Genomic DNA, 13,379 nt, shown 5'->3' with positions numbered 1-13,379 from the left:
TATCTTTATTTATTTCCTTCCTGGTAATTAGTTGGAAAAGAAAAAAAGGCTGAAATAGGTTGTCATAAATTTAAAACTGATTTTGTTTGCATATCTCACCTTTGAACAAATGATTGAATGGAGTGTTGGTTAGTGCCTCGGAGTAAATGCATATTTAAGTGCTCAAGGTGGCTGTGCAGTAACCATAAAACTAGGCCAACATGGAAACCCCCTGTTTAAGTACGTAGAACTACAAGAATTTATGAAATAAAATACTTTAGGTTGCTTTTTGTTTCGATACTGATACTACTCCTTCCTTAAGAGTTAATATTTATTTTATTCATAATTATTTAAAAATGAAATTAATTTCATATCACAGTAAAAGTATGTAAAGAAATGCTTTTGTCAGTATCTGCCAATTAGTACCATGACATCATCTTGGATCTTGTCACTTCAATCTTGGTTGCTTGTGTGGATGCCAATTACCCCTTGCACTTTTATACACTGGGTTAATATTTCATTTAAGTTCCTTGGGATAATTATCATTGCTTGAGTCAGCAAAAGGGACATTTCACTTCATTTTGATAAACTATCATGTCTTATGTGGTAGTGATCCTACTCCTGTTTTTGCTTGCTAAGTTCCCTCATTCAGTGCTGGTGTAATGTCCCCGACCCATACTAAAGTCAAGTCAAACATATAGATGTGGGTTCTTCCCCTTTCAGTATCGACTGATTTGAAACTGAACGGAACTCTGTTGATATTAATACTAGAACTAAATTTAAAATTTCCATATTATTATTATTAAGTATTCTACCGATTAAGGTAGGTTTGCATGGAGTACTAAAGAAGTGATCTAGGAGCCTTCCTTTCCTTCCATTACCGCCTTCTTCAATTCACTATAAGGCCTACTCCCCTTCAATCTATCAAAAAATCCTACTCTTTTCCTTCCCCTCCCTCGTTTCCCTAACATTCTACCCTCTAACACCTTTTTCAACATCCCCTCCCCGCTGAGTACTCCCTCCATCCATACCTTCTGTCTCCTCCGTATCTCATCCAAAAGCTGCCTCTCCTCACCCACCATATCCAGCACTTCGTCGTTCCTTTTCCTCTCCGTCCATTTTACCCTCTCCATTCTTCTCCATACCCACATCTCGAATGCCTCCAATCTTCTCTCATCTTCTTTCCTCAGTGTCCATGTTTCGGCACCATAGAGAGCTACACTCCAAATCAAACTCTTCACTAACCTTTTCTTTAAACTCTTACATAACGATCCTCTAAGAAGCTCCTTCCTGTTCATGAACGCCTCCTTTGCTAGTGCAATTCGCTTCCTGATGTCTTTGCTACTGTGTCCGTTTTCCTCTAATGTGCTGCCCAAATAGTTAAACTGCTCTACCTGTTCAAGTTTTTCCCCACCTACTTTGATCTTGAGTCTCACATTCCTCGCTCGCGATACTTTACAAAACCGCATTACCTTAGTCTTCTTGTGATTAATCCTCATCCCATACTCCTCGCACCGCTCGTATAACGCATCCACTAGAGCCTGTAATCCCCTCGCTGACTGGCTAATCAGCGCCTGATCATCCGCGAACCTTACCGATTTCAACATCATTCCTCCCACTTTCATTCCAGCTTCCAACTCGTCCCACGCTTCTCTTACCATCTCCTCAGCGTATACGTTAAAAATCAGCGGCGATAGAGGACAGCCTTGCCTTACACCTCGCCCAATGCTTGCCCACCCAGATCCCTCGCCCGCTACCCTCACTTGCGCAGTCTGGGCCATATAAAGATTACGAATCAGTCATCTATCCCTCCAATCTACACCTATTCTCTTGAGAATATCCATCAGCTTAACCCAGTTCACCCTATCAAATGCTTTCTCAAAGTCCTCGAAACAGGCATATACGTCTTGGTCATATTCTAAGTTCCTCTCGACGAGGGACCTCATTACTGCTATTGCATCACGAGTTGATTTCCCTTTTCTGAAACCAAATTGATCTTCGCCCAAATACTCGTTTGCCCTTGCCTCCATTCGTCTGTTCAATATCCTCAGTACCACCTTCGCCGCATGCGATATTAGGCTGATAGTTCTATAATCTCCGCATTCCACAGCTTTCTTCTATTTCGGAAGCGGAATTAAAACCGTCTTCACGAAATCTTCCGGCCAACACCCCCCCTCATAGATGCTGCGAACTAGTTCAAAAAACCTTTTCTTACTATCCTTCCCTAGATTCTTCAGAAGCTCACACGGGATATTGTCAACTCCTACTGCTTTCCTAGCCTTCATATCACGAAGTGCTCTCTCTATTTCCGAATCTAATATCCCCGGCCCAAGATTGTCCTCCTCCACTGCACTTTCATCCTCTAAACTCAATCTCTCCGGCCTGTTTCTTCCGTCATACAGATCCTCCACGTATTCCTTCCATCTACTCTGTACCTCTTCTCGCTCGGTTAGCACTCTCCCATCTTTAGCCTTAATTTTAAACATGGCTTGTCCTCTTTTGCCGCCCGATAGCGACTTAACTTCGGCGTACAACGCGCCTACTTCTCCAACCTTCTGGAACTTTTCCATTTCCTCACACTGTACTTTCCACCAAGCCTCCCTTGCCCTCTTAGTTTCACGACGTAATCGATTATTTAGCTCTCTATACATTCTTTTTCCCTCCTCTGTGTCCACGCTCTTCCACTTCCTTCTCTCCTCCATCTCTTTTACCATCGCCTCCGTAACCCAAGGCTTCTTTATCCTTCTGCTGTCAACGTAGCCAATTGACTTCTCCGCCACATTAGCTATTCCAGTTTTAATATTATCCCATCTTTCCTCAACAGACTTCGTACCTTCAATCTCCCGTACACTGATGTCCACTAGTTCCCGATATTCTCTCCTCATACTCCCCTTCAGTGCTTCTACATTCCATTTCCTCACCCTCCTGCCTTTCATGAGCCTTTTGAATCTTACATTGCATTTCATAAGTACTAAAGTGTGGTCTGAATCCGCATCTGCTGCTGGGAAGCTGCGCGAGTTTTTCACACTATTCCTAAACCTCTGTCTTACCATAATGTAGTCTATTTGATATCTGCCTACATCCCCTGGACTTTTCCACGTGTACCTTTGCCCTTTATAATGTTTGAACCACGTGTTTGTGATACATAACTTGTTTCTCTTGCAAAATTCTGCTACTTTCTCGCCCCTGTCGTTTCGAATTCCTAATCCAAATTCTCCTATTTCGTTTCCATCCCTAACTTCCCCGACTGAAGCGTTCCAGTCCCCCATCACTACCAGATTTTTCTTACCCGGTGTGTCTCTAATTATTTCCTCGAGCTGTTCATACACCTCATCTACTTCTCCCTCCCTATGATTGCTAGTGGGCATGTAAACTTGGACCACCACAAGGTTGGCAGGCCGCGCCTCAATAATAAGCAAAAAATAAAAATTTGTTCCTTACTTTAGATTCATATGGTAAGCACAAATATTTTTTTTTCTTTGGAAAAAACACTGTGCGACTGCATGGAGGGGATGGGAAAGGGTTGATCTGAGCGTCTGAGGAAGGGCCTGGGTCCCCATTAAGCTGGGTCTATTGTGTCCACGGTGGTCACTTTCCTCCACCTAGCACTGCACCGATGCAGCTTTTGTATGTTTGCGAAGAAAATTCTTGCCGTAAAATGTGCGGCATTTGGGGAAAAAGGGTTAAAATCCCAATTGCAAATAAAGTCAATGAATGAATATCAAGTAATGAATTTGTCTCTCTAGAGTAGCCAAAATTTCAGATATTACCAATGTCTCAGGAAGGAGAGGAGCTGCTGGCAATGGTATGGTGGATAGTGAGGTGCTTTGGTAGCATGGGCTTTAATGCCTGCACTTTGACTCCAACTGACGGCTACATTGTGACTGACCGGTGTTGACTGGAGACTAGTCGACTAAGTGACTGGTATAGCACCTCCACTGTGCCATTATATGGGAAAAGTGAAACAAGGATGTTTTTGACCAAGAAGGGAAAGGGAAGGTTTATATGTTCTTGAAAGTGAAAGGTACAAATCCCGAGCCAAAGTTTGACATTGCTGGCTATTCTAAGATGTCACACAACATATTTGTGTATGCTTTTGGAAATGAAAATTTTCCATTTCCGGATCACTACACTTGTTGTTACGGAATATCTCAGAGATGAAAAAACAGTATTGCAAATAGGAATTCTGCTTGCCTTTCCATCCATACACGACCTTTTCCTTAGTGAGACTTCATATCAAAGAATAAGCAACACCATTATGTCATGAAATCATTTTTATTTTAAAAAATTAATTATAAAATCCTGAAACTGAAGACATAACAATACTCCTATCATAGAAATTACAATTTATTCCCCATCACTGGCAGTTAAAATCATTTCACTATTTTCGTTACATAGTTAAAATCAATGGTTGAAAAATGCAAGAACAAAGATACTGATCAGTCCTGGCAATCCCGGGTCTTCTTTTTCTCAATGGACTACGAGGCATGTTAGTATACTGTCTCACATCTGGAAAGAAAATTAGCATATTGATCACAAGGCACCAGTAAAAAATCATTTAATTGCCAAGAACACAAGCTAATTCAATCCTCTAACCATGACAGCTGGCATGCCATGTGAAGCTCTTATAAAATTAGATTTTTTTGGTCACAACATCACAGCACCAAAGAATATGCTTTACTGAAATGGGATGAGGTAAAACTTACTTCTTCCAAGTCATTTAACCAATTGTGTCAATTAAAATATTATGCCCAGGAATGGAGGCTGACTTTTCTGATCTAACTGGCTAGTGCTTTCACAGCACACCTAATTGGATAAAGGTTAGAAGTTGTAACAACACTTTCTTACATACAATACCTCATCCTGGAGAAAAACAGAGAGGCTCCTTAGAAAGCTTTACTATAATCGGATTTGGAATGTGGTCATTTACTTTTTAATACCATAATAGATCTTATCTTGGAAGTAAGAATGATACACCTTCATATCCAAGACAGAAAGCGGAGTAAGTTTATCGTTTTACTGAGCAAATTCTCAACTGGGAACCTTCATGCCATTGCACATGAATTATCTAGCTGCAATCATTTACAACATGCTATTTAACTTGCAAAATCAATTACCTACCTATCAAATGAGTTCATCCATAAACTCCTAATGAAGAATGGATTATGTGAAGAGCATTGGTTCCATGTGAATGTTCATCCAAAAGCTTCTTGTGAAGCATATGTGATGTAGAGAAAGCCATCTTCCTCTTTGTATGCACTGTATATCTGCGCAATAGTCTTGGACATAGATGTTATGCTTTTATTATTTATTAAAAGATAAAATGCTTGATTGCTTTTAATTTCACTTCTGTTCCTGTAAAAAAAAGAATGAATTAGTAAGCATTCATGATGAAATCAAATGATAAATAATTATAGGAATAATTACCTGATTATTGATACAAACTGTGACATTGTAATTTCTTTAGGTACAAGGAATTTTGTTCTGTCAAGCAAAGGAAGGCTTGTTTCCCTTTCATATCTCTCTACAATTACCTGTGGAGAACCAAGCATTAAAATAGCCAATATACTAATACTGCTGGATAAATCCAATTTGCACTATATGAGGAATTTCTATCAAGTCTTTTATATTTACTATGAAGTCAGGCTGAAAAAGTATTAATTGTTGCACAATATCATATTTTCTTTCTTGTAAAAATGGACTGCTAAGTTTTTCCATCTGACTTTTCTTAGCTACCACTGAGAATGACCAAAGTTGTCACTAAGACTTCAAATTCAGACAGTGCGTGACTTAAGCCATGGGTATGTGGCACAACTTAACACCATTAAAAAATCATGAAATATCTTCATTCTAGGGAAATGAATATCACTTTCTTGACAAGCTAGAATGCAATAATGCATGAAAATATTACAGAAATTCATCTTTTCTCCTGTAATCAAACATATGTCCAGGATATGTTTGGTTGTGGTCACTTATGCCAGTCATAGAATTCTTTTCCACTGGGGGGTTTAAGGGTGAGCGAGTTTAAATATGAGGGTGCTATTCGTAAGATGCGTATGTTCATCTGTAAAGATAAAGAATTTTTTTCAAAAGTATCAACAAGAAATCGCGCTTCTGATTTGAGACTTGAAGGGGTATGGCAAAACTAATTGGCACTCGCCTTAGATAAGGGAGAGAGAAACACGAATTAAGGAATTAGAAGACATTAATCACTTGCGCAATAGTAACAACAGCTCGTTTAATTCCTACGATTTCTACCATTTAGTGCACGCACCCTGATGAAATTCTCGCCGGAGGAGAGTGCTGAAGTATGAATTACTTTACTACTACGACAATATCTTTTGAAGATGCTATATAAAGTACTTACGGGGACTTTGGTTGGAAATTTTTTCCTTATGGCACTCACTTCCTCCTTACGCGTAGCTGAATGGAGAAGAATGCCGGATAAGTAAGTAAATAATGTTAAGACAAATTTTTACTCCTACAAATTCATCGGTAAATACTCATATCACAGCATAAATACGTCAATAACCCGTCGACTTTGGTGCGCAGTGCGGGTAGTTATAAATTTTCGCATTGTTTAACGTCCGGCTGATTTGATACTGTCAAAAGGCACTGTGTACTCACCGAATGATTTCCTCATTTTATACGGCCTGTAGTTATTTTTACCGTTTTGGCATTTCCCATTAGTATGAGATTCCATGTTAGGCATTGTTTTAGAGTGATTACGAACACAAATAAAAGCACCCAATTTGGCATTCACGGGAGAGCTCCAAGAAATGACAAATCGCCGACGTTCACTAGGCCACATGAAATCGCGTTCTTATCCTATCGCCCTTCCGTACTCACCGTTCGTCAAACAATGACGTTCCGCGTTTTCATTGGCCACTGGTTACAAGGGAGAGGAGCGCCAAGAGAAACCTGATTTCTGTGCGTTTCACTCAATTCCATTTATCAAAATTGTTTTTTGATCGGGTTATATTACTGTAGATTGTATTGCTTGCTAATTAATTCGTTTATTTTTCTTCGAGCGTTGTCTGCGCTTGTCCATTTATACCTATATCTGTCAAGTATTCATCAATGAATGTCCAGTACGTGTTCTACTTTACGACCCGTGGCTGTATCATCTGATGCATATCTGTATCTACAGGAATGTTATTTCCTTCGAGCTGCTATTCTTCTGTTTTTCAACTCCGACGGTAACTTCCCTTTTAATACGTAGTTATCTACACTTCCGCACCCATTACCACGTTAATTCTTCACCACCCATTCTATTCCTTCCTTCTGAATTTACTCGCCCCTATATCCTACGTCTCAAAAAAGCCTTTTCAAACGATGAAGTCTCGTCATTCAACTTTTTTCTTCTATAAAATATAAATAATATCTTTTCCTTTTAATAATTTCTTTTCCTCATAAATTTCTTTTCCTTATGCATCCGGTTTTGTTCCATGCGGCTGTATTTTATATTGCATCTCGCCAATTCCTAGAGGATTTTAACTACTATAGTTCAAACTGCATTCTCATACTTATACATAAATATCGTGTTTTACATATTTATTTGGATTTAATTCGAAATTTAATTAATTTTTGGCATCAGATAATTTTTCTCTTGCGGCTTTCTGTCTAAAATTTCGAAGCGGTTTGCAAAATTTTATTTAGATGCTCTTCCACAGTTGTTGACATAAACTAATTATATTTTCATGCTGTACCACTTTATCTATTTTGACTGTGGAATGTTAATTAATTAATCGCTCAAGTCCGGAGTTGATCATAATTAGGACTTGACCGCATATTTTTACAAACATATAGCATGAAAATGCCCCTGAAAATCTCAATAGACTTTTAATGGCAATGACAAGTATGAAAAATAGGTTTGTGTTTGACTTCAATGCTTTCCAGGTTGATTTTTATGGCTTAAATTTATTGAATGTTTAAACTAAATAAAATTACAAAAATTGATTACCTGTGAGTTTCAATATAAAATATGTCAGCCCGCTCATCCACCGCATTGGTATTGAAATGGATTTTGTTAATGAGATGGAAATGTAATTTGTCGAGCTTTGTCGCTTTTATCTACAGAGTGCCTTTTGTCAATAGGGTGGTTTCCTATTATTTTTTTATTGCATAAATCGAAATATTATTACTCCTGGAATACGTATTTCACGCTTTTGGATTTTATAAGGCGATATTTCTTTTTTCGCGGTTAAATGAAAAGTGAAAATTTTCTAGCGCGCGATAACACGACGGCTAAGTATGAATGCTGGGGAAAGCCCGTGTGACGCCATTCTGGTTCCCGCTGTCGCCGTCTGAGGTGACCTTGGGGCGAGGCTCTGAGCGCTGATGCGATGCAGGATGCTAGCAGGTAGCAGAGTACCATGCTATCAGGTAGCGCTTGGCTTAAATAAGGATTATTAATACCCTATCAAACGAAGGATACTTTCCGAACTTAGGCAATTTGAATGGGTGCTTATTAAGAGATGTTTCCCTGAGCTCTGTGCCTCATGCATGCATTGGTAATCTCAGGCAATGTAAAACTCCTGACTACTCGTATAGAAACTAGGTCCCTGCGACGTCACGTGTTGTGGCATATCGCATGGTCGCCAATCTGGACTTTTTCAAATGCGGTTAAAATTGACCATTGCTATTCGTCTAAACTGGGATTTCTAAAACAAAATAATTTGTTTATTATGAATACACTATTGGTGGGTAAGGAATCGCAATCAATGCCTTTCGTTTTCTTTGATGAAGGAAACTATCCTATTTTATTAGATACAGTCAGAAACGTCTATACGAAATATATATTTATAGCTTTTATACCAATATCTGAAGCATAGCAACTAATATTAACCCCCGAATAGATTTATTAAATTTTATATATACTGCTTATCGATTGATTTTTCTCTGTTACCATGTACTCGCAGCTCATTCTTTTTGCATGGGAAGTAGAAAAAAAATATTTTTTTTAATACCACTGGTATTCATTATTTTTTGTAATCCTTCAATAAAAACATAACTTCAGGAGAAGTGGGATATATTTTTATTACTTTTGGGTGCATGAACGTGGATTGCCCAAAAACTCCAATATTCGTAGCCGCCTGCGAATAGCTTAAAGTTGATCCATAATTCCCGGTACCCATTTGATCGGACGGAGGTCGGAGTGGGTAGTTCTCAAAGTTAGCATGAGCACGGTTAGCGCTGTTTCTGTGTCCGCTCGTGCTGCCACGAGTGTCTGAAAAATCAACAACTAGAGCGGAGGAGATTCGTGAAGGACGTTTCATATGTCCAAAGGTCAGGCGTTGCCGGAATATTCATAAATATTGTGTGGAAATGTTGCAAGTTGAAGAAAAAAAGCCGGTGAGTCTTATCATCGGTAGTAAATTTACGGAATTAGATAGTTGACGAGTAGTTGAAGTGGTTGGATGTGGCTTTCTATCGATACATTCTCATCACAACAAATAGGAGAAAAAGGCTGTTGGCGAATCGTTTTATTTCTATGGAATGGAATGTGTGATAATTGAAATTTGATTTATAATCTCCATTTGTAATAGGTCACTTATGTTTTCCCCTAATTACTTTTATTATTTATGGACGATAATGTCATAGAACAAGACTAACTGAATGCCTCTTTAGTGTACGCTTGTTGCATTTGCTTGAAAGCTGCTGTATGTTTTCATGTGCATTTCATACTTTTAAATTTTTAAAATCTATATGATCGTGAATGTGAGAAAGGGATCGAGTTCTGTCTCAATGTATCTGAAAACATATTATTGTCTACAGGAGGTTCCGAATATTATCTTCATTGTGCTATCATGGACTTAATTGTGAATGATTAATTCTGTTGTCTTCGTTCTAGAGTGAACGTTTGCTCTCGCATATATTCATTGTTTTCCAAGGTACAACGGGTTTCTTGGTTAAAAAATCGGTCGCGTCTAGCATTCTTGGTACACCATGCAGCAATTAAGTTAATCTAAAGGGCATGAATGGAATTTATATGTGATATGTGTGCGAGGCCCACGAATGTGCGAACACTTATGTTGGAAGTTTTGCATTCCATATTCAGGTCGGTACATTCTTCGCGAGGAATTCTGTACCCTCACATCCGTCAGTAAAACGTTGTCATCCCTTTGTTGACTAGATATGGCGTAAAATTTCCTCTAACTGCTTCTATTCCCAATGATGACATTGCCTGACTTGGAATCATACCCCGTACCGTAACATGGGCATTGAAACCAATTTATTTATAGCTTTTCTAAATCCTATAGTATTATAAACTGTCAGTGAGAATTTACATTAATGGATTTAGTATTGCTTTTCCATTGTAAACTTATTCGTAGGGTGTAGCATGAGACCTTGTGTATGTACATCAACCTTTTATATTCCATGGTGCTCTTGTATTTCACCTTTCCGCCTCACCAAAATTATGATTAGTCACCTTTCGAGACATAAAATGAAGTAATTTACTGAAAAATGTTTTTAATTGAGGTAGATTCCACCAAGGAAATAATCAAGGTCCATTCAAGGTCAATAATGAAATTCACTCCACCAAATTTAGCTGTTTGGGGGTTAAAGGAATTAATGAGTTGTCCCTTTCATTTGGCAAATGTGTGCTGTTCTTTGAGATATTTCTTTTCCATCCATGGTTCTCGCAAGCTCTCTAACCTTCACACAATTTAATGCACATATTGAGTTTGTGCTTCTTCAATGGGAAGTGGGAACCTTTCTCAGTTAGTGGAGGTTGAGGTATTGTAGAAAATTGAGATAAGCTTGTGAGAGGGCATAGTGTTCATCCTCTCTGTTTTTCGATTTTTTTCACGATTCGAACATTGTGAGAAATTGTCACCTTCCATTCTCTTCATATGTTTCTGTTGTAGTACAGCTGCATTTATCTTTAATATACCTAAATACGAAGTAGTTATATTTGCAATTGAGTCATTTTAGAAACATAATTAGCTTGGCAATCCATTTGTTATAAAATCTTAAGTTTTATGAAATAACTTGTTACACGATGCATGTCACTTTAATGTGGTGGAAAATGATCACCATTGGGTAGGTTACCTATCAAGTTTGTTTTTACATATCAAGTACTCTTTGCATCCTGTTTCTTTGAGAGCACACAAATTATCGCTTGTAATTACACATTACCAACTAGGTAAATACTTCTGGGATCAGTGGCATAACAAGGGGGGGGGGAGTATGAAGGGATAGATCCCCCCTAAAGCCTCAGAGAAAAAAAAAGTTATGTAAAACTATTGTCTAATTTTGAATTTTAATACCTGCATCTCATTAAAGTTAAATTTTTAGCGCCAAAATGATGTAAAATCTACATCAAAGCGTATCATTTTTCAAAAATTTTCCCGGACCCCCATTTGTCTGCGGAGGGGGTTGTCACACAAGGCCATCCCATCCCCCCTCAAAGAATATTCCTTTTTAGGCCACTGGCCTTGACTGTATATCAATCTTTTTTCTAAGATCCTTTAGACTTGTTGATATATTACCTAATTTTGTTTTTAAATTCCTCTGGAAATGTACCTAGCCATAATTTATGTTAGGGTCCCCGAGTGAGCAGCAAGGAGGGAGATCCTTTATCTGGTTCTGTCCATCTGATTGTGAGTCAAAGTAAAACATTGGGCAACATGGTTTTTCCCTCGCTTACTCCCATATAGATTTGGATCGTGCCCTAGTTGTCATTGCACCATGGATTTTTGAGGATACCGGACTAAGTTGGCACAATTAGAGTTCATAAGTGTGCTTTGTCTTCTGCCGAATACTATTTCATTCTTGAGAGGTACAAATGTAAATTTCACACATAATTTGGACGACCGGTGTCGCCGTAGTGTGACATCATCTGACCAGATTTTATATATGTGAAATTTACTAAGTTTTTTATGTTGAAAATGAAGAAATTATTCCAAGTTTCGTCTCATAATGTCAGATATGTACTTTGAAGATCAAATGTCTGGGACACTGAGGTCTGCTGATTGTACCCTTTGGAATGGAAGTCTAAGTAACTGAATTAGATGACCCATTGAAGTTCACCCTTGACTATTCTAAATTTGGATTCTTATTCTGATCAGATGCTAGGGGGAAGATTTATCCTCTTTTATCAGACAGTTGAACTCATAAGATGATGACATGAAATCCTGATTGGCTGTTTGTAATGTTTTTAATACAATTTGTGTAAGTTGCTTCATTTTTAAGCAAGAATATTTTACCTTTGGCAACATGCTGATAAAAATTCGACTATGTATTCACATAGCTCCTTGGATGGTTTAGAGCATTCTAGGTTTGGCAAGGAGAATCTTGGGCCCTCTAGAATACTGATGCTTGGTCAAGTCTCATCCTTTAACTTAGCTGATTGTTTGTCTATTTCCTTTATTGCTTCATGTCAACTGTGCCAAAAGTTATAAGCGATTGAACAAGCGATGGCCGTTGAACAGTTGGAAGAAAATTAATTCCCCAGGGCCGTACTCTTTGGTGGGCGAAGTGGGGGGTGAGAAGTTACAAGGTTGACAAGGGGGGTAATACACAGAGACAAGCTAAAGCACTATAAGATTAAACAAACGCGCAGCTCACTCACGCACCTTGCGGATTTGCTCCAAGGAACAAATGTCCACATAGGACACACGCATTCACTCACGCAGGTTTGTGAAGCTCTCGCTTACGACAGTGACCCACTCACACACAAGAAATAGACTAAATTATAAATAAGAAAAACAAGCTCTCACTCACACACCTCGCAGATTTGCTCCAAGGAAAAAATGTCCGCGTAGGACACAAGCACATACACAGGTTTGTGAAGCTCTTGCTTTTCTATTTCTTGTGTGTGAGTGGGTCACTGTCGTAAGCGAGAGCTTCACAAACCTGTGCGTGTGTCCTATGTAGACATTTGTTCCTTGGAGCAAATCCGCGAGGTGCGTCAGTGAGCTGCGCGTTTGTTTAATCTCATAGTGTTTTAGCTTGCTTTCGTGTATTACCCCCCTTGTCAACCTTGTAACTTCCTACCCCCCCACTTTGCCCATCCAAAGAGTACGGCCCTGGGGAATAGATTTTCTTTCGAGTGCCAAAAGTTATCCTATCATTTCTTCAAGTCAGTGCACGGTAGCTCTTAAACCTGTAGATTTACTCCTCATTATGTAGTGACAGTGTCAAAACCGGTCAGGTTTAGTTTGAATTATGTAATGCATTATTTATGTTTCTAATATGCCATTTGTATATCCGGAATAATTAGCTGAATCTATTAACATTATTAAAAATGTTCCCTCCCAAACTACTTTCTTAAACTTGAAATGTTCATGCCACTGTAGCAATCAATAATTTTGTTTCCATGACTGACTGTATTATATTCTCTTTACTCAGATACGTTTGAATGGTCTTCCTTTTTCTCTTTTGTTTCTTTGTTT

The 13,379-nt window shown here is 38.6% G+C and overlaps 2 protein-coding genes across 2 annotated transcripts in view; one reads left to right on the top strand and one right to left on the bottom strand.

The window, feature by feature from the left end:
* Positions 1–4,235: 4,235 nt before the first annotated feature.
* Positions 4,236–6,814, bottom strand: LOC124169184 (microtubule-associated proteins 1A/1B light chain 3C-like). The gene is made up of 5 exons (XM_046547703.1): positions 6,607–6,814; positions 6,347–6,402; positions 5,407–5,513; positions 5,101–5,334; positions 4,236–4,488 (listed from the first exon to the last, which is right to left on the bottom strand). Exons 1-4 carry the CDS (start codon positions 6,788–6,790, stop codon positions 5,175–5,177), a joined length of 507 nt encoding a protein of 168 aa, XP_046403659.1. The 5' UTR covers positions 6,791–6,814; the 3' UTR covers positions 4,236–4,488; positions 5,101–5,174.
* Positions 6,815–9,211: 2,397 nt separating this feature from the next.
* The window catches only part of LOC124169165 (UTP--glucose-1-phosphate uridylyltransferase), a 38,021-nt gene continuing 33,853 nt past the window's right edge, over positions 9,212–13,379 (top strand). The window contains exon 1 of the mRNA XM_046547678.1: positions 9,212–9,333. Within this exon, the coding sequence (XP_046403634.1) occupies positions 9,307–9,333 (27 nt within the window). The 5' untranslated portion in view covers positions 9,212–9,306. The remainder of the gene's footprint in view (positions 9,334–13,379) is intronic.

This window comes from Ischnura elegans, chromosome 1 (assembly GCF_921293095.1).
Source record: "Ischnura elegans chromosome 1, ioIscEleg1.1, whole genome shotgun sequence".
NCBI lineage: Eukaryota > Metazoa > Arthropoda > Insecta > Odonata > Coenagrionidae > Ischnura > Ischnura elegans.
This window is presented reverse-complemented; position numbering and strand designations above follow the sequence as displayed.